This window comes from Rhamphochromis longiceps, linkage group LG15 (genome assembly GCF_057381845.1).
Source record: "Rhamphochromis longiceps isolate RC_006_pf linkage group LG15, R_longiceps_female_GT1.1, whole genome shotgun sequence".
In the NCBI taxonomy this organism is placed as follows: domain Eukaryota; kingdom Metazoa; phylum Chordata; class Actinopteri; order Cichliformes; family Cichlidae; genus Rhamphochromis; species Rhamphochromis longiceps.
This window is the reverse complement of record NC_140571.1, coordinates 31,804,503-31,826,970: the sequence shown is the minus strand read 5'-3', so window position 1 is coordinate 31,826,970 and position 22,468 is coordinate 31,804,503. Positions and strand designations below refer to the sequence as shown.

At 40.5% G+C, this 22,468-nt stretch overlaps 1 protein-coding gene across 1 annotated transcript in view; it reads right to left on the bottom strand.

Annotated features, from left to right (window-relative positions):
- Positions 1–14,434: 14,434 nt before the first annotated feature.
- ptchd4 (patched domain containing 4) overlaps positions 14,435–22,468 on the bottom strand; it is a 71,291-nt gene continuing 63,257 nt past the window's right edge. Inside the window, exon 3 of the mRNA XM_085382338.1 lies at positions 14,435–18,566. Within this exon, the coding sequence (XP_085238464.1) occupies positions 16,891–18,566 (1,676 nt within the window). The 3' untranslated portion in view covers positions 14,435–16,890. The remainder of the gene's footprint in view (positions 18,567–22,468) is intronic.

Sequence of the window (22,468 nt, the reverse complement as noted above, 5' to 3'; positions counted from 1 at the left end):
AGGAAGGACAATGTATAAATGCTCAATCAACAATCATTTATTTCCATACAATTCAACACTTAAGAGCATTAGAACGTCCGGACGGGAGAGATGCTGACAGAGGGTTAGCCGCATTTCTCAACATGGTGGAGGGTTACTCAAGCTTTTATAGCCTTTAGTGGCCCCCACCTAGTAATAAAAGCCTAAACATTCACATTCTTTTTCTGTCACGGCGCCTAAGTTATGACCTCGGCTCCCTGTCTTTCTGCTCTCTGTAAAGGTGGGGGTATGGAATGTGGTCTGTCTCCCCTGTCCTAGACACAGAGTCTCCTGCATACAACCTTTCTTTTCATGATTCAGCCGTAAAACATGTCAAGAACACAGTGTGAGACATTCACAGCAGATCAAGGATACAGAGTGATGCACGCTTATCTAATGAACTACAAAATGAATATGTTCTTTTAACCCAAAAGTATAATGAGAACTAAGCTACATACATCGCACACAATCTAGACTAAAGGAAATTATATGTCCTACAGCTGTTATCATAATTCAACTACTTTAACTACAGATATAAGATAACATATGATAACAGAATAATCTCACAGGATGAAGGGGATGATCTGCCAATCTCTGGGGGCGAGGTCACAGATGCAGTAAAACAACACCTTGGTGGCAGAGCCCCTGGGGTGGATGAGGTCCGCCCCGTGTTCCTGAAGGCTCCGGATGTTGTAGGGCTGTCTTGGTTGACACTCTGCAATGTTGCTTGGAGATCAGGGACAGTACCCCTGGACTGGCAGACCGGGGTGGTGGTCCCCATCTTTAAGAAAGGGGACCGAAGGGTGTGTTTCAACTACAGGGAAATCACACTCCTCAGCCTCCCTGGGAAAGTCTATGCCAGGGTTCTGGAGAGGAGAGTTCGTCCATTAGTCGAACCTCAGATACAGGAGGAACAATCCGGTTTTCGTCCTGGTAGTGGAACCCTGGACCAGCTCTTTATCCTCTCAAGGATACTCGAGGGCGCATGGGAGTTTGCCCAACCAGTCTACGTGTGTTTTGTGGACTCGGAGAAGACATTCAACCGTGTCCCTCGGAGGGTCCTGTGGGAGGTGCTCTGGGAGTATGGGGTGTCTGGCCCATTGCTACGGGCCATTCAGTCCTTATACGACCGTTGCAAGAGTTTGGTCTGCATAGCCGGCAGTAAGTCAGACTCATTCCTGGTGGGTGATGGGCTGCCCTTTGTCACCGATTCTGTTCATAATTTTTATGGACAGAATTGCTAGGCATAGCCAAGTGCCAGAATGCTTTCACTTCGGTGGTCTCAGGATCTCATCTCATTTCGCAGATGATGTGGTCCTGTTGGCTTCATCCGGTGATCGCCTCCAGCTTGCCTTGGAACGGTTTGCAGCCGAGTGTGAAGCGGTGGGATTGAGAATCAGCACCTCCAAATTTGAGGCCATAGTCCTCAACCGGAAAAGGGTTGAGTGCCCACTCCGGGTCAGGGACAAGACCCTGCCCCAAGTGGAGGAGTTTGGGGGTCTTGTTCACGAGTGATGGGAGAAGGGAGCGGGAGATCGACAGACGGATTGGTGCAGCAGCTGCAGTGATGCGGATGCTGTACCAGTCTGTTGTGGTGAAGAGAGAGCGGAGTGTAAAAGCGAAGCTCTGAATTTACTGGTCAATCTACGTCCCTACCCTCACCTATGGCCAGGAGCTGTGGGTAGTGACCGAAAGAACGAGATCGTGAATACAAGCGGTGGAAATGGGTTTCCTCCAAAGGGTAGCTGGCCTCTCCCTTAGAGGTAGGGTGAGAAGCTCGGCCTTTCTGGAGGGGCTCAGTGTAGAGCCAGTTGAGGTGGTTTGAGCATCTGACAAGCATGCCCCCTGGGCGCCTCCTGGGCGAGGTTTTCCGGGCATGTTCCACCGGGAGGAGGCCCCGGGCAGACCCAGGACCTGCTGGAGAGATATCTCTCCAGCAGGTGCCTTGGTGTTCCCCCGGATAAGCTGGAGGAGGTGGCTGGGGAGAGGAGGTCTGGGCTTCTCTGCTTGGGCTGCTGCCCCCGCGAACCGTGCCCGGATAAGCGGGGAAGAAGAAAATGGATGGATAGATGGATGGATAGTCAGTGATTAGTCATAAAAGGTGATTATATACCAGCCAAAAATTTGGACACACCTTTTCATTAAGTATACAGGATCCTGAGGTCACAATGTGAGACGTCCCCTAGGGTGGTCGAGAATGACCGAGCTAAGATCCTGTGAGACTTCCAGATACAGATGGACAAAATGGTGATGGCTAACAAACAAGTAGAGGAATCGACAAGCAGAGGAAGGCGGCCGTAGTGACAGATGTAGCTATACTGAGTGACAGTAACATCAGGAAGAAGGAACACGAGCGGGAGAAGAAGAACTCGAGAAGATGTGGAGGGGCACTCTGTGCAATGACCCCCAAGCTAAAGGCATATATAGACAAGTGGCTTCAGCAGATCCCAGGAACAACATCCAACATCTCTGGCCAGAACAGTGCGGTCCTAGGAACAGCAAAGATACTGCGCAGGACCCTCAAGCTCCTAGGCCTCTGGTAGAGGACCTGAGCTTGAAGGATAAATGGAGGAGAGGTCAGAGATCAAATGTGACATGATATTTAAATCTTTATACAGTTATTTCTATATGTTGACAGTACACACACACTCGAATCATACTTTTAACTTATAAGGCTTTTTGTCAATTTTAAACCAATAAATCACTAATTTCTCTTTGAGGACCTTAAACTAAATTTTAATGCATTGTTAACATGATTCCATAGGGCTGGGTCATCACATCATAGAGTTAACATGCTAATGATAAGTTTCAGAGTAGGGTTATCCTGACACCCACCTCTTTATGCAAAGTCTGGACCCATGGGTAAAGCTAAATTGAAATTTTGATCAATATAATGGTCAAATTAACATAAGAGACTTGGTGGGAGAAAAAGTTAAAATATATCATCATTTCTAAAAAAAGAAAAAAAGACATTTTCCTGTGATTTCTTTCAGTGGGGCTCCCTCTTGATACCGGTTCTGTTTAAATCAGGAAGAATCCGGAAGCAGCTATTTATACAGTTTTATCCTAAAGACAAATTTGTGCCTAGCTGTCCAACGAAGCAAATGTTCATTATTGCTTTCAACCTTTTTCCCCAGGTTAATTTTCATCCTCACCACCAGATGGCAGTCTTTAATTTCTTTGCTTTCACAGTTGATGGATTTATCATAACATTTTTTATCTTATCAAGCTTCCTGTCAGCTATGTCCTGTGGGAACTGTCCAGCATACAAGATATAGAGACAACCTGCCAGTTGATACTAAAGATGCAGATACAGATAGTGGATAATATAATGTACTCCTGCTAGAGGCATGTATTGCAGAAAAGCCTATGAAGGATTCCACACTGCTCTGTGTTAAAGATGAATCACTGATCAAAAGAATGTCGTTTGAGCCTGGAGTTGTTCATCCTCTTTGGCTCTTTGTCTGCAAGCAGAAACTGTGGGGCTGTGACATCTGACACCCAAGATGGACTTTTGTGTTTTTTTCCCTTTCAGTTTATTCATTACTTTGCCTTTTTGGGAAAGAAATAAGCTTAGAAGCTAAAAAAAAAAAAAAAAAGAGATATTTAGAGAGGGAAAGCACGTTGTGCAAGACAACGTACCTTCAGTGTAATTTATATAAACACAGTAATATTTTATTTTAACTGGCCCACTGTTTTCATGTGAAAACCAATTATTGCCCAGTTAGGTGGTTGTGATTAATTAAAATTTAATTTAGTACTAATTACACAGAAAACTGACACAATCATGAGTCAAAAACATCCATCAGCTACATCTCCACTGAACCAGTAGAGTCAATTCTGCATGGAATCCCCTGCAGCCTCCTTTATGGTTGAATTCTCAGTCTCTCTGTATGCACAGCCACAGAGTTATGCAAACAGACATCAATTCAGGATGAAAGTGCACTTACTTGGGCAGTACAGCTGCAGACTAAAGTCCATTGGATGAATGACTGTAGAGACAGGCAAAGGAGACACACTCATAGACATGTATAGATTCAAGATGTCTTGAGTCTGGAGTGTTGACATTACCAAGTATTTGTGTGGATCTGCTTCTCCCCTGTGCAAACAATGTGTTAAGATGGTTCGTGTTTTTTGCCAGACTTTAATGAGCACTCAAATAAATGCAGACCTCACAATTATTGTAACACAAAGCATCAGCATGCACTTAACTATCTAAGTTAAGGGAGGTGCAACAACAAAAATGGCAACACTAGGTTTTGTGTTGGAGCCATCGCTGGTAATGATTCAGACCTCAGAGGGTTAAAAAGTTCATAAATATTTCTTATGGGACAATAAAAAGAAATTTGCCAGAGTGAGTCGAACCTGCAGATGTATATCCACATGTCCCCTAACGCTACAACATCCTGTTTTTGTACCGGGTAATTCCTGTGGTTTTACTAGTGGCATCTCTGTATCGCTTCTGTATCACCTGCAGCATTGCTGTTTGTATACAATGTGACAGACTATAGAGAACCCGATTAGGGACCTGGCAAACAGAAAGCAATGATCTTGTGAAGCATCACCTGAGTGAGCAAGCAAGCCTTGCTGCAAAGTCACAGCAATGCTCCCTCCAGCAGAGAGAAATATGCAGAGACGGGCGTTGTAATTTTTTGCACTTGACCGAATATCTGTCAGTGTGGCTTTATTTGTTCAGAGTGTGTTTCTCAATGAGTGTTGACTGCAATGTTTCTGAGCCTTTGGGATTGTAGCAGCAAAGAAAAGATGTACCAGAGTGTCTTTCTCAGTGTGGCAGTTAGCATCAGGGCAAATCTGTGCAGGGCAGAGCCTTGCTGCATCAGCAGTTTGCTCAAAGAAGACACAGAGAGAAAACTCTACTGAGGTTATGTGTCTCCAGAGTAGCCATTTACAGTTACAATTACTCTCTTGTCCCCTCGATATTCTGCTCTAATTGTGCCACATCTGCTTCCAAACCTTTCACATCCCCCATGCTTACCTGTATTATTCATTATCTCAGAGTTTCCTGTCATGACATCAGAAACCTCTTACTGCCACCAAAAAAGAGAAGAAAGGCACTGAATGTAAGGTCCACTTTAGAGCAGCTTGTAATCTCTCCGAGAGTTCACCTTGATGTAAATATGCACCTAATCAATAAACGGCATTAAAGCAGTAACAATAGGCTTGGCATCCTGCCCCCTTAAAGGCACACTGGGGAATTTGGTTCATTTATTTAAGTGGTCTTTGCAGCCAGTCCTTTTTTTTAGCGAAGTACTTTTAAAAAAAGCTTATATTGTCTTTTCCTTTCCAAGTATCTTTTGCTGTTTGTCCCCCCAGCCCACCTCACCACCCCCCACCACTGCTATCCCACAGCACACAGCCTGTTTCTGACTAATTTGTTCAGGCCAGTATCTTTTCTGTAGGCGAGGGCCACTGGTGCATGTTTGACTTTGACTCACCTTTCTAATTCAACTCAGTTTCTTTGTGAAGTGCTGTCAGGGTTGTTTATTCTGCTTCTGAGACTGCAACACTGAGCTAAAGGGCAAAAGGACACCAGCCACTCAGGACCTATCTTGCTAATAAAGACAGATTAGTCAAGCAACAGTGTTCACACATAAAACACGAAAACACACAGTGTCATGGTCCATGTGCCTCCCCGGCCAGCCCAGTGTGGCCACAAGTGTTTGTTGTTTTGCTCTCTCTGCTCTCCTTGCCTTGCTCTCTCTCTCTTGCCTGTCTGCCTGGGCCAGGGGTCAGCGACCTTTAAGACCCAAAGAGCCATTTGGACCTGGTTTCCATGCAAAAGAAAACACTGGCAGCTGCAAATCCGCAGGTTGCCAACCCCTGGCCTGGGCGGAGCTCAGATTGGGCTCCCGCCTTTGGCCTACGCACCTGCAGCTGATCACCGGTGATTTGCAGTTGATCGCTGGCTGTGCTTAAGGCAGGGGCTCTGAGCTACTCGTTGCTGGAATATTAAGTAACTCTTGTTAGTACTGCCTGGCTCTATAACGATTCTGTTGTTCCCGTGCTTGCCTCGGATTAATCCTCGTCTCTGTAAATAGGTTTATCTGGATCTACCCTCTTTGTGACCCCTGGACCCCGTGAGTGAGAGTGGATCTGCTTGTGTGGAGATTGTTTGGACGAGGAGCGGAGCGAGTATGAAGGCGTGTGTTTCCCCAACTTGTTGAACCCCGAGACCCTGATGTTTCCCCCCCTTCACGTGTATATAGCGCACCAGTGTGATTGATAAAGAACTGTTTGAACCCTGCTTTCTCAGTCTGCGCCTGAGTCCGTTCCACTGCCGTGACACACAGGAAGATACCAACCTCCCCATTTAAGCAGCATGTTTTTTTTTTATTATTAATCATCTATTACTATCTATTTTTAATCTAATTATCTATAACATTTACTCATTGACCGATGTTGCAGTTAAGTGTGTCATCAAAGACTGAAAAATCTGACTACAATTATAATGCTATGGCTAACTAGTTAAAAAAAGTATTTTTACATTATTAGCAAACTGAGTTCTCCATTTTGTATCATATTAAAAAAGAAAAAACATAAAAATACTGGACTTCTCTAACAATTAATCATAAGAATAAACGACTAAAACACTAAAGTATGACATTTTTTTCTGACCTTGACTTTAAAAATAATGCAGACAACAAAAAAGACGCAGGCTACTCATAGACAAAAGCTTTTTTAATGAAAATCTTTTTTGTCAAGTAAAAAAAGTTCATCATATGCATACTATTTATAGAGTCAACAGCAGGCAGTAGAAAAGGAGTTTACATTTAAAATATTCAGAGCATTCAAAAGCATATGTCTTCTAATAAATTGAAACTGAGACATTCCCGTACATTGTCCTCTTACTAACGGTTGTAGTTTTAGCTGGTCTGATCAGTGTTGTTCAGCTCCTCAGCTACAAGAGACACGTGTACAGTATGCAAGCCTGGGCTCAAAGTCTATCCAAAATCCTTCTGTTCATGTCCAGAGCATTTTAAAATCGGCTGTCAGTGCCAGAGCTGGGCTGCAAATGTGGTGTGTGCGCTCCATCAGTTAGTGTGAAAGACTTTTGGAAAAGGATTCAGGATAATATTTTGGCCCGGGTAATATCATTTTGACATACCACAAAAAAGCTAAAAAAAATTAAAAGTTTGTCTGTCTATTTTTAGTCACAGCTGACATGGCTAACTAGAGTTTTGTCGACAGCGGAACACCTATATGTCTGCATTTATGGAAGACTACTTGTTCCTTTTTCTGCTGCCGGGAAGGTTTGTGTTATTTCACATCTGAGAGGTAAGCTGCATTTAAGTCACACAAGTCACGGAAAACACGCAAGCTGATATAATGTACATAGTTTAATGCTTACTGGGTAACGTGTTCAAAGAACATTTACTTCTATCAGAGACTCGAAACATGTGTGCAAAGGTCACTGAGACTCCTTTCTAAATGTCCTAGGCAAAATTTTAGATTCATTTGGTTCAGCTCGAAACTCTGTATATAGCAGACCTCCAAATTTACCTACCAGCCACTCCAACAACCGGTCTATCAAAACTAAGTCAGCCAGATTTTTGAAAGCAGATATTTCCTTTGTAATTCCCTCTTTCATGCTAAAGAGTAACCTAGCAAAACAAGTTTTTAAACAGAAACACAGTTATTTTATCCAAACACCTTGCCTATAGCACCTGATTCATAATGTGTGCTGCTTTTTTAGAGTGGCCCTATTATGCTTTATCTTTATTTTTCTGTCACGTGCGCATTAAAGACATGGTCCGTGTGAGAATACCAGCCTGAACCAAAAACCCAGACTTATCTAAATACTCTAAATCTAAATGCTGTCAAACAGAGATGATTTGTTCACATGGTCATCTGAGGCATGAGGACAGAAGCCCTACATATATGTGTTTCAAAACTCCAATCAGATTAAGGTAAGTAATTAAGTTATCTTGTACAGAGGATGAACTGAGGACAGATTAAAGCATAAAATACATAATTATTTTGAACTGTGAATTGTGCAAATCTATTCTAGCAGAGTTCAAGAGTAAAAACCAAGGCCAGAATTTTTCCCCCAAAACTCTTTGGGATTGCAGTCATCATGGAGGGTTAAAACAGCTTTGACTTCCACTGTTGGTGTGTGTCAGCAGCGCCACAGACCAGGTTCCATAGGCACTAATGCTCGGGTAACATAACAGGACATTTCAAGGAGCATTCATTTATGTTAAAAAAAAACAAAACACAAAAACCTCACAGTCTTTTTCTACAAGAGAAACACTTTTATCAGTCTGTCAGTTGTTAACAACTTTGCACAGTGATAGTCACAAACTGCAGCCAACCCCAAACACACCAAAACACTAATTCATTTCACAGTGCAGTCACTTATTCCAGCAGACTTTCTGTCTCTGTTGTGTCAAACATATATTCATCTATAGGAGAAAGGAGAGAGTGAAGGGACACACTACACAGCAAACAGTGGTGTTAACAGGATTACTGATAATGTTTTTTCTTTGTATATTTGGAGTGTATAGGGACAACAGCATGTATAAAACCTAATGAATGAATTAATCATTGACGCGACTGGTCAGCAGCATGGCTGAAGATATTATATTAATGATGACACAGATACATACAGAGGAAGACTGGTGGTGGTGTTAAAAGAAGACACACAGGAGGAGAGGGTGAGAAAGTGCAAAAGAGAGAGGGAGAAGAGGAGGTGAGAAAGAGAGGAGGTGGGGTGAAAGTGGAAGCGGGAGAAGGTGTGGATGGGAGAGGAAGCAGGAATAATCCGTAGGAGAATCACGACAGGATTAAAACTAGGTGTGAGCCAAAAATAACCCCAGCCAAGGCAGCTTGGCGCAACAACGCTGCAATGGAGCACAACACGACAGCAGCCACTCCTACTGCCAGCCTCTGTCAGCTCAGGAAGTAAAATGGGAGGGGATTACAAAATGCTACTGTGATGTTGCCGTATACAGTAAAAACCCCAGTATCAATTGACATAAGGCCTAGATTTTCTCTTCAGCCTGTATATAACAGACATTTAGAAGAAAAACTGTCCCTCTAACTGAAGCCTCACGTCCCAATGCAAAAAAAAAAGTAATTTAATGAGCCTTAAAAGGGCACTCCAGCAGTTTGATATATCGAGGTCAATAAGTAGCATTCTGCTGCCTTTGACATATCTTTGCAAAGATCCAACCTATTTTTGGTAGAATTTGTGAAATAACCACCTGTGAGGTCTAAGTCATCATCAATGACAGCTCTAACTGTCTTACTTAATGTAATACTTAATGACTTAGTATAAATAACTTTTGATGAACTAATTATTACATTCTTTGTCTTCTGACTGCCAAGACTGGCTTAGGGTTACCACTGATGACTAACTTAGACATCACAGTGTTAACAAATTACTATTCAATCTACTGAAAGATGTTAATGAATTGAGGTTTCCTGGGGTCCTATACCCTCAGTGGCTCCAGTGGTGGTTAGGTCCACAGAGCAAAATAAACAAGAAAATTCTGCTACTAGATTCATCAGGCAGCAACACAATGGTGTTTTGCTAATATGAGCGTGACAGCACGTGAACAGTGGTAATGGCTGATTATCTAAAGCTATCTAACCATCTAGTGTGGAGTTTGATAGATGATAATACACATATGTACTGAAACATTTGTTGATCACCTAAAGTCATTAATATAGTTTTACTGGAAATGATATGAGTCCTATGACTGAAGACCTGGTGGCATGATCCTTTGATGGTGCTAGAGAGCCACTCACGTCAGTAGGGTACATCCTTAATGGAACTGGACTGCTTCAACACAACATTAGTAATCTATTCGATAGCTAAGGTATTTCTGTTTGGCCCAAAGTGGTGCTTCAAATCACTGAATGAAAAGATAATTCCTTGCAGCTCTTTGATAGTTTAACTACCCTTAATTTTGTATTAAGGGACCGAGTACAGCCAATACAGAGAAGAACCATTCAATTATAGAAAAGTTAATCTAAAACACAAAAATTGTGGGAAGTACGAAGGAACAGAGAGCCTGCACAAAACACGGAGAACATGAAAAAAATCCCAGGTTGGCCAATGGGTTTGAATCCTAAACCTTCTTGCTTCACCACCATGTCACTGAAGTAAAACCCCAATCTAATTCTGAGATAAAATTAATAAATTATTTAGTGTCATGCCATCTGAGAGTGAACATAAAGTTTTTGGTTGCAAGTTCAGAGATTTAAGTCACCTGAGTGCTTTGTCCCATACCTTTTCTCCTTTCGATGAAATGGAACACTATTTATGTGACTATTCTGACGCCTTGTTGTAATACCATTTTCTTTTCAGGAAAGAGTACTTACAAAGATCTGTGTTCGCAAGATAGAATCAGTTTCCTCTGAAGCAAGAAAAATCTGCATTTGTCACCGCAGGCAGGAACTTTTGAAGCTCTGTGAGTAAACTAAGCCGGTAAGTCTCATTACACCAGCAAAGCACTCAAAGGGAACATTTTTCAAAGCACTGCAATCACCCTGGATTCATATAACATTTCCCTTCACCGGAAACCTTCCCATCATTCCTGCTGCACAAATCTTCTCAAATTCAAATAAGAGCTTACCTCCTGTTTTGCCTGCATCCGTTTTTTTTCTCTACCTCTTCCTCCCTCAAACATCTTCCTCATTCCTGCTTCTGCTCTTTTCCTCCCTTGATTTCTTTCTCTGTTGCTGCAGTCAAATGAAGTTAAATCTTCCAGCTGCTTGGCAAGAGGCATAAATTAGCAAAAGAGAATTAAAGCTCTGCCAACACCTAGCAAGGCAACAAGAAAAACAAGCAACATAAGGCTAGAGCTTGTAACTTCCTGGTCTTTTTTAAGGAATGCACCCAAAATGTAAAGCCATGCAAAGCTGTACACTGATCTAATATCTGGGTGATGTTAGCATTTACATAAAATAGAAAATGTTTAGCAGTGACTCCAGGTGGTGGCAAGGGGATTGTGCCCATTCTTACAGCCTTTTTGGGCACAAACGTGTATTTTTGTCTCTTACTTTTATTGTTGTATGTCCGATGTATGAAAGGTCAATAAGAACGAAAAGCACTTTAAAATCTACTTGACAGCATTGTCATCTCATCACAGTGTATCTTTACTACACCTGGTTCTAAAGATGTATGAAATGCAGTCACAATCTAAGAAAAATACTCCACATTAACAATATCAACATCTGCACTTGAATATTGAAAAATATATGTAAGGCAATGACACCCCCTATGTAAAAAGCACAGATTTACATCACTAACAGGCGCTTAACAACACTTAAAAGAGAACACCACCCAGTTTAAGAAAAAACATCATACTCTGATAGCATAAATTGAAAGCCATCACTGATGATAAGGAAACCATGATATTGTTATGTTACCTCACATACTATGCGTATTTCTAAAGCCAAATAACACATTCTTCTTCTTACAAATTAGTCAAGCTAATGTTTCCTGATCAAAGCTTTCTGTATAGCTGAAGTTACCAGTTTAATAACTTGAAAAATTGTTCATAAGCTACTTTTTTAGCTTTTAGCTTTTAGTTTTTACATTTATTCTGTTATTGTAACTCACAGAGTTTTGTTTAAACAGTTAGTTTGTTACTGCAAGTCTTACACAGTAGTTTAATGTAGATCTAGCTGCACACAAAAAAATCTAAAATAGTCTTTGATTTGAAGAAGATCTGATTCTGCTAACATCATGACTGCATAGCCCACATCAATCTAAAGAATATATGCCTTCTTAATCTAAGTGGTGTCATCTTTTAAGACACAGTAGTCTTAGACTTTGGTAAAAACTAACCAGAATCCTCTGCTTACACATTTATATTAACTCTAACAATCAGCCAAATGTATGCATTATTCTACTCAATATTGGTCCTTGTTCTAGACATTTTAAGCAAGTTATACACCCTCAGCTGACAGCACTGTATGGATGTGGACAGAGAAACAGTAGCAAAAAATAGCTTTCTGATAGATAGATAGACAGAGAGAGAGAGAGGGAGAGAGAGATACTTCACAAAAAGAAACTTAAGGGGCCCCAATTTACCCAAATAACCTCACTTTCATTTGATTTCCTGCAAAATGTTGAAGTTTAACATAAAATATGAAACTTGTAATTACCAGGTTTGATGAACGGGGCCAACAACACCCTATTCTTATGACTTAGTTACTTGACGTACAAGATCAATGACTTGCAGTAAAATTAGAATTTTTTTCCTCTGAGGCTGTGGTTGAAACAGATTTGCCATGTAGATTATTCAGCAAGCAAAGTGGTGATTGCATAATTTTATTGCCCTGTATTGTGGAAATATTGTGCTGTCCCTGGTTATAGAAACTGAAAATGTGCTGGTGCATGGTCAAGGGATTCCATGAGACTTACAGTAGACTCATCTACCTGCCTAAATACTGACTCTTAAAATAATCAAAGATTTTTGTCAAATACTTTTTTCTTTTTGAATTGCTTTTGTGCATCATACTCCTCTAACATAAAGTGTTTGAGGTTAATTTGTCATATTGATATTTTCCTGTAATGTCACAGTATCACGTAAATGACAACATGGACAAAAGCACACATATAGCACAAGGTTATAGAAAAGCACTGATGCGAATATTAGAAAATACACAACACTCCTGCATTTTAAATAATATTACAAATTAATTATATATACGCAGGCACATGTGCTCAGATCAAAAAGTGAATAAACACATAGTGTGCACTATCTTTAAGAGCATATCCTGTGTGAGTTTATTAATAAGAGACCAAGACTAGCAAAGTTCTGTATCTTTTCTAATCAAACTCAATGCAAACCAAAATTATAAAAAGCAATCCATATATTGTATCCAAGCACTAATTCATTTATTTCTTCTGTGCCACTGAGCGCCACCAATGTCCAGAAACTATCAACAACTTGAATGAGCCACACAATAACCCTTTGAGGTTCAAGCCATCATCAACTTGTCCTCCAAGCCTGGGAGTTAGGGAACAAGCTAATATTTGAATCAGACAGTTTTTAGTTTCTTGTTGTTCCTTTGATAGCCAAGTTTGAGAGAACAATTTTTTGAAAGAACAAAAATGGCATTCTGATAGTATAGATTTAGGGTGATCACTGATGATGGCTTAGACTTCAGAATGCTGACCTTCTACATCCACAAAGCTGTTGACAATCTGTTTACAAGTAAGATTATACCTAGGTTCACATCTACCCCTTAAATGGAATATTTCAAGACCCTATCTTGGGCATATAGAGCTCTCATACCAGAATAAGGGAATTTATTTGAACTGTAACATCAACTAAAATGGAACCTAACCCCAAGTGGTCAGCCTGTGACCCATTTATGATTAGGGCTGGGGTTGGCTTTTTTTTTTCCATCTAGCATATATTTAATTTATATATATATATTTAAAATTTGGTCTATTCAGCATTTTGCTAAAACAAAACCCAAACCCAGCCCTAAATATTTACAGGTCATTATTTTGCATTTCGTAAATGGGGCTGTATATATGAGAATGTGCCCAGATAGTGTAAGAACATCAGAGACTGTTGCTTTGGTGTTTTCAAAGGATTTTTTACATTATCAAAATAACGCAGGGCTCCTCTCAGGTTTCCTTCTTCAAAAACGAAACTATTAAGATACAGCATTCAACTGGAAAGACTCTACATGTTGTCATAGAAGATTCATTTCTATTTGTTTTAGTATCCCTTTTGAGCAGACTTTAGCTGAAACAGATGGCACTAGGTATTAAAGTCATTACAAAAAAGCCAAAAAGCGTTGAATGTGGATATGATGCAAACAACAGCTCGTCAGGCAGTGATGGCAGGTTCCATACAGTAAGAGGACACTAATAATTAGGACCAAAGTTCCAGAAGAGTTAAGCTAGATATTTATATTTTTGCTGCTAAGCTTGACTTGTCATATAGCAAACTATAATAGATGTTCATCACAACATTATTCCCAATATTCTGTAAATTTCTAATCTAGGTTTTCTGTTCAAAGTAATCATTACAAAGCTTGATAGATTGTTCAGAAGACTGACAAAGGGCTGTTTAAGGTTCAATTTCCTTAAATGTGAGTACCAAGTAAAGATTATAATGGAGTCAAGACACATAAACAATAAATGGTGGCCACAGTTTCCCATATAAAAACGTGAATCATCAACATTGACACTGCAGTTTGCAAGAAACACGATCTAGTATACTGGTAACATTCCACTGTTTATTACTGGCCTACTGTGTTCAACATTCCCCCCCCCCCCCCCCCCCCCCTTTTTTTTTATTTTTTTTATTTGCTTGTTTTAAGAAAATTTGTCATTAAAAATCTTTCTATAGTATATTTGTTTTCTTAGAAAATATAGAAAAGAGTAATTTACAGCTATATTACACAAATATCCTCTGGCTTTTGTTTTGAAACAAGTATGACACATTTTGTTCTTTTGCAGCACATGGTGTTACAGAGTATGCATCCAAACAACAAACGTAAGTCACTACAGTGTAGCAAAATAATAGAAAAAAGAAAAAAATACATAGTCTTCATAGAGAGAAATTAAATACATGCATACATACAATACAGTGCCATGCAAACACAGTCCAGTCTGGGAAGTAAATTGTTTAGGATTTGCATTTCTTTCCCATTTCATTTGCATTTCTGTCAACGTTTCATGCCTTCTTGCTATACATACACACCATGGCTTTTACATAAGACTGCAGCTGCTGCAGCAAGTAGCTTGTATAAAACTCATCATTTCTTAGTAGGGCCTGGTTGATGAAAGTGAAACTACACCAATTTTCAAATAGCAGAAACTTTAAATAATCCATTCATGGTAAATTAATACAGGCTGAAGTCTCCTTTCCACAATTGTCTATCATTCGTTCACTGATTTACACATTAAGTCATTTTAATAGTGTTTTTGAGAACGAGCCATTCATCACACAGATGTATGCACTCATTTTGCGAACATATGCACATATTTCACACTGACATTTGGTCCAAATGAACATTCTTACCTCCCCACCCCCAAGCTGCCCGATTATTTCTTGATGGCAGCACAAAGGGATGAAACAGCAGTGTCCCCTCAATGACAGCCCTGTAAGAAGCAGCTCGTCCCCTAAGAAGGTATTGGCCTTTAATCAGCCACATCTGCTCACATATGGGGTCTCTCTATCACATGCCACCAGCTAAGACCTGCCTGCTAGAGGTCAGAGTGTGATTGGTATCTTTGAGGGCAGCTGACCTTGGGTGTGTTTGTTTTGGGGCTGCAACAGAGATCCTTATCGGGCCTTGGCACACGTAGATAATTCTGTTTACCTTCTGGGGGAGACGGGAGCCATTTTTGCACTTCAAAAAGTGAATTTTGAAAAGGGTATTTGCAGAGGACAACTCAAGTTTTTGATGGAATTTTATTTTGAAGGATTAGATCCAAATGCACTGATACTATATTGACAAGACCAGCTTTAACCCTGCAGGTGGCAGTAATGGTCTTCACCCTCACTTTTACAGTGTTGTTGTCACTTCCCATGCTAACTGTTGCCCACTATTTTCTGTAACCTTGATGGAATAACTCATTAACGATTTCTTTAACTTGACCTCTGAATAACTCTTGCTTTCCTGATTTCTGTTTTCCTACTTGTGCAACAAAAGCTAGATTCCTTTGTCTTCTTTTCACACTGATACTATACTTTACAGCCTGTGCTATAATTCACATCACAACCTGAGCAACATCAACCAGCAATCCTTTAAATAAGCTCAAATAACTTGTGACTTCATGTAAATGTTCAATCTTGCCAATACTTTTGTTCTGTACACTGTTTGGCACCACTGCTGTACTGACTCATATTCAGACCTTCCAATTTCAGTAACAGTAAGCTTTTGGGGACAGTCACACACTTTTTTTTGGGAACATTTTCTGGTAGGAAGTTCGACGTTTCAAGCCACGGAAACACTCTTTACTTTTGGTTTTGCTGCTTGGGTTCAAAAGCAGTTTAGGATTTAGTTAAGTCATACTCTAAGAATCAGGCTTACTGCCTTCTCAAAGACTCCTGCATGACTGTCACTTATCACTTCCTCTTCATATGCTGCAGCCCACTGCAGTTCCTTCTGCTGTTGCCTAAGACCTGATACAACCTCTGAATTAAAGCAGAAATATTTGCTTCCCGCTTATATAAACCTTGACAGTTCTAATCACACACTGCAATGTGCAAGATAATTCTTCATAATGGACACAGTGTATGCCATCTGCCCAGTTCAGCTGTTCGGTTATTTATAATGATACAGAAAAGCATGCAGTGTGCTTTCAGCCCACTGTTTCTCTCTTTCCACGCAATTTGGCTTTGTTTCTTTTCACCTTTATCAAGGTGTGAGGAGTAATGTGTGTGCACAGTCATTGTTTGCACAGTTTTAATTTGTACACTCTTTATCGCTCTTGCTGCTTTTGCCAACTTGTTTGAATGTCCTTGGCTTAATAGACTGCTATGATCCTCACTCATTTTGAGAAGAGGGCTGCAGGAGACAAACACATAATTACTAATATTTAAATGGAATAACATACTGTGTGTTCAAGATTTACTTACAGATTGAGCAAGCATGTGTTCTGCTAGCTAACTTGTTTCTATATACCAAAGAGTTGGAAAAGAGCCTTAGAACCATGACCGTGTTGCAGTTTGTGCAAATGAGATACACTGTCCAGACTGAAGGACTACACAACTGACCAGTAGGGCTGTACTCGATTCTGGCCAGCTTAGCTGCTATTGGCTAGGAGTGATGACCTCTCACTCCTCAGGGGTAATGTCATATTCCCCTGCACCTCAAGAGGTACCTCAGCATCCAGCACTACTATTGACTGCTATCCTTACAAACTGTTCAGACGTTTGTCACGTGATCCGGATTCTCCCTGACTTCAATGCACTCTATCTCCTCCCTTTCCCTTTCCCTTTCTCTTTCCCGCTCCCTCTCCCGCTCTTTCCGCTTGGCCCGTTTCTTTTTCTTGTGCCTCTTTTTGGACGGCGGGAAGAAGGTCAGGAAGACAGGCAAAATGACAAAGCAGTGCAGCACAGTGCAGCCCGCAGTGAGGAGGGAGCACTTGAACAGTGTGTAGGTCAGATTGGAAGGCACAAACACCAGGGGCATGATCCCAATCACAAAGCAAGATGTGTTCTGCAGGATGGCAGCCCCGTGCTCCTCCAGTGCCAACTTGATGCACTGCGTCCTAGTGTGCTCGGTGGCCAGCACAAAAGTGTACAGGTGTGGTGCACAGTGATCCATGGCGAAGTTGAGGGTATAAATAAGGCACAGGATTGAGATGCTGTCCATGCCGACATTCCAGAGAGTCATCAAACCCAAGACACCCAGCTCCACGGATGTAACTGTGAGGATGAGCCAAAAGTTTCCCAATGGGTTGATGACCAGGAAGAAAGTGAGGATGAGGATGGTGAGTACGCTGAAGCCTGAGGTCAGAATGGGGGAGATGACAGAGGAGCTATACCGGTCCATGAACACAAACGTTGGATTGAAGGCAATGAATTTGATGCTGTTGATCAGCATCAAGGGCCGAAGCTTTTCCAAAAGCTCCACCACCTCCTCACGTTTCTTCTCAGTGGTTCGTGCTACCAAGTACATCCTTGAAGCAATGATGTCATACTCGTCAGTCTCGCTGTTCTTGGAAAATATGATATCCTCTGTGAAGTGCTGGTACTCTGGGCTACGCAAGAAGGAACCTTTAAGGATGGTGATGAAGTCGTTCTTAGTTGATGCACTCACATTCACTACCCGCAAGTAGTGGAAAAAGTTGTCCATCCAGGAGATCTTGTTGAAACCGTGACTCAAAGTCTTCAAGTGCTCCTGCACTGTGGAGTTCCAGTACTCAATGGGTTCATAAATATAAAATCCAATCACTGGACTGTAGTTACTAAAGTACTTCTGCTGAGTTAGAGCGTACGAAACACTTGGAGAGTTACTCGCCAACAGGTTCACAATATTTGATCCATCACTGATTTGTAAACATCCCATGAATGAGAAAGAAGCATAAATAAGATAGAGAATGACCACAAATGGTTTGACATAGGTGTTGGTAATCCATTCTGTGTAGTGCTCTCGCAGAAAGTGTTGGATGAAGTGATTCTGGTATGGTACACTGTCATGGTGTGTGGACAGGTCATGGCCATCACTCATCATGGTTTTAAACCATGTGGGCTGGCGGTCCAGGTACTCCACTGAGGGGATTTTACAGCAGAAAACACTGTGGTAGCGGTTCTGCTCAAGCTGTCCAGCAAACACCAGGCAGGAGCCATAGAAAGAGAAAACATAGAAGTAGTTGACCAGGATGGCCACACACATGCTCTGGCAGAAGATTTTCACTGACTCGATGTTAGTAAAAGGGCTAGCTCCCATGCCAAACGTTATGATGTAGAGTGAACTGGTCATAGTGTAGCACACCATCACGTCGGCAAACGCGTCTGCAACTCGCTCCTTGAAGGGGAGGTTTTCCCTGGTTCTCCTCCAGCCCGCCAAGAGCTCAAACACCCCTTTGGTTCCATGACCTAGAAGCAAGAAAGAGAAATGTGTAAATTCTAATATGTACATGCTACCAAAGCAGGCTACGACTACTCTACTTGCATTATATAAAGATTTTAAAAGTACCTTTTTTTTTTTTTTTTTACCTCTAAGCAATGTGGTTAATGGTGTAATTTGTGTGATTAGACCGAATTGAAAAACAACAAACCCACAACAAAAATTTAATTTGAAGAACTAAAAATATTGCAGAAATAATACATACACCGAAATGATTACATCAGTTTATTTATTTATCTGTGTTTCTGTGAAACCTTGACAGCAAGTAAGATTTGTGACAGATTAAGAGCTTTTGAAAGTATGCATTAATATTTTTCATTCAAGTTCTGTTTGATGTGAACCAAAGAACAATCCAATCAAGGTGACCTTGAAAATTCTCACAATGTACTGGTACTTCTAGCATGGGACTTGTTGAATGTTCACGTATGTGTTTTTTCCCCAACAACCACCAATGCAAAATCCAACTTCATAGATAAAAAGATAAACAACAAAAGACAGTTATCGCAATCATTGTTAATTTTTGCACACACAAAAGCTATATATGGATGCATCTGCTTTGGATGTAATGACTTGACAGAATATTCACAAAGCTTTTATTTAAACATTTTCAGACACTAAACCAGGGGTCTAGGATGGAAGGACTTTAAATCTTTAAAATCTTTAAATATGCAATGAGGTACTTGGAACTTGGTTATATACACATGCATTGGACAGACGTCTGCAGTTGTCATCATTTTTCTGTATTTCTTCCTTAAAAATGTCAGTGTTTGAAAAAGCCAAATAAGAGCAATTGACAATAATCCCTAAACTCAGTATTAAAATAATGTACAGGCGCCAGCCTTCGAATAGATGAAGCTATGGTATCAATTTGAAAACTCTGTGTTGCCCCCTTTTTCGAAAACCTCAAACTCGATATTTTTAGTAGTACTATTGTATCAATTTCAAAATTCTACGTCACCTCATTCTGAAATGACGTAGGATTACATACACAAACTTGGGTGTCCACGCCGGCCTCGTGAAAGAGAGAGAGAGAGAGACCATGATTATTAGTACACTCTTATTTTGGCAAACCAGAATAAAAGTTCAAATTCAAATCTGAATATGGTAATCGCTCTTCCATCTCTCTTCATTTATGAGATAGAGTTTTACACCATCCTCTTTACCACACATCACTAAACAGCATCCACATATGTCTGCAGCAGGCCCATTCATGTGAGTCAAATCTGTGGGATTTTCACCAGTCAAAAATACAGCCATGAATGCACAACCTTCAAAGGCATGAGAAAAGCCACAGTGCAAAACCTCCCACGCTGGAACACCCGCCCGCCCACCCACGCATGCTGTTCATTTATTTGTAAGATGCTGGAGCTGGAATGCTACAAGCAAATGTGTTATGAATTTCTGAACATGAGAATCAACTTAGTGTTTTTCCAGCATGAAAATATCTCAGCATACTGCATTTAGCCTATTCGTACATTTCTGTGCCAACATTGGCATTAAAATGTCTCTCTCACATGTAGCAGGTGGATATAGAAGTAAGAAAAATTGCCACCCTTGACAGCATTATACATTTTCCCGTGTTTGACACACTGGAAAAATAAAAGTTAATTAACTATAAAGGATTAGTCCTATGTAATGAGTTGGCTAGATGGCTCTTCCTGCTTTTAGTATTATTAAGCCGTACAGCAAGTCAATTAGTTAGTGTCAGCTGGTTTAGAGGTGGAGAGAGAGAGCAAATTTACTCCCTTGGTTTTTACAGCATTAAACTGAGGGAGTCCACATACGTTACCCCTCACCAGTTACCAAATAGGATGTTAAATACTGTGTCATTTTCTAGACGTGATTGGAAAAGCTCTGGGATTCATTACGGTGACTGATTGCTGGCAGGTGGAAGTGGATAAAAATAATGAGCCCATCTGGTAAAGCGTCCCTGGTTAGTAGCAGTACTAACATTGAAAGAGAACATTTCTAACCAAGATATTTTCATGACTGCACAAATTTGCATTTTTGTTTTGAACAATCTTTGCTGGTGGATCATTTTATTTTATCAGAAAAAAAAGCAGAGAACAAAACTGTCATATGAGTAAGAGAGAGAGAGAATATGTAGAACGCACTGTAAGTACCTAACAGTAAATTTATTCTTATTTAAAATCAGGGATCCATATCTTCAGCTTTATTTGACAGATAAAGTGAAGAGAGGATAGGAAAGCAGGGGCAGACATGCAGCAAAGGGCCGCAGGTCGGACTATGAACCCAGGCCGGCCACTCTCGGCCATATGGCATGTGGTCGCATGCTCAACGCACTGAGCTGAACTGGTGCCCCAGACCTTCCTTTTAACACACTGTATATCTAGAATCATCTGTTCAATCTAATGTCAATTCCAATGTACATTACACACATATGATTAAACCTTTATTTCCAAATCAGCACAACAAGACAAAATCCATCTACAGTTTACGAGTAAACAACAATAGCATCAACACCAAAAATCTTGGTTTCAGTCCCATATTTTATCTCATGCTAAACCAACATGGTCAAACACCAGCAGCTGTCTGCTTAAAATAACAGTCTAAAAAGCATGTGGTGTTCTGATGTAGTGCACACTGGTAAGACTCTTCAAACAGTTCAGATTTAAGAAGCATTAAGAAAGTAAGTTTGGCAGTGTTATGATCAAGGCTGCTTTCTAGTAAGAGTATAATTCATTTTATCACTGACAAACACTTGGGAGGCTTCACACCTGTCTCTGTGAAAATGCCTTTGTCTTTGAAAGCTTGTGCTGCTCCAATGTGAGAAGAATCCCAATTAGAAGGTAGAAATGATGTAGCAGAGTGCATGGAAAGATCAAAAACAGTGACATGCTCGCTGAGGTAATGGGTGTTCACAGCCATGTCAAACCAAGTCAGACACTTCATGTGGCGTGAACAGGGATGTACTGGTTTCACCTGAAAACTGTCCAGTCCATTGAAATCGTACGTCTCCAAGCGTATCAATTCTTCTCATAAATGTTCTGATAACAGTTGCACAGCACAAAACTATGATGTCAAACTCATGACATTTGACTTTGAACATCTGGGTGAATGCAAGCCTTTTTATCTACTCTTTTTCTACACTGACTTTATCTCAGAGGTGATAAAACATTTGCATTGATGAATACCTCCGAAGACCTGCTTTTTTAACACAACGAAAATTGATCAGGATTTATTGAGGAACTTGTAAAACTCCTAGCAGCTACTGGCTTAGCAGAGACTTGTATTGGGTTGAGGCCTTTGAAAAAAAGTATTTTTCTGACTCACGTTTTCTTCAGCCGTTTACACAGACACCATAATTTCACGTGACAAATTTGCAGCAATTATTTTCTCGATATTCCTGATTTTGCAAGCAAATAAACAGGTGTGACCAATCAGACACCCTTCATTTGGCAACAAGTGCACTCATAGCTCAATACTTTACTGAATATACAATGATAGGGAAACAATAAAATAATCCTGTTTGTACCTCAGACACATCACTAAACGCTGCTCAGGGTCAATCCTTTCTCTGCCTCTTCAGATGTGGTCCCAACTCTGCCAACAAGAGCTCAAACTGCCCAACTGACAAAAAAAATGAGCTAGAGATATTTCAATATCTCTAAAGGCAGCTACAGCTCCCTTTTCCCCCCGTAGTTTATGTTTTGGGAATATATTTTCGCAAAATACTTCTGATGTGTATATACTTTAAACGACAAGTTTTCATTTGAAAAATTCAAAATTTCATGTCATTTTTTCTGCCGTGTGCTCAGTGTGTAAAGGCATTTAGAGTTAAAGTTGTTTTTTGTTAAAGCCACATGCTAGCAAGACTCATTTACAAAGTAAAAGATGTTACATTTCAAAT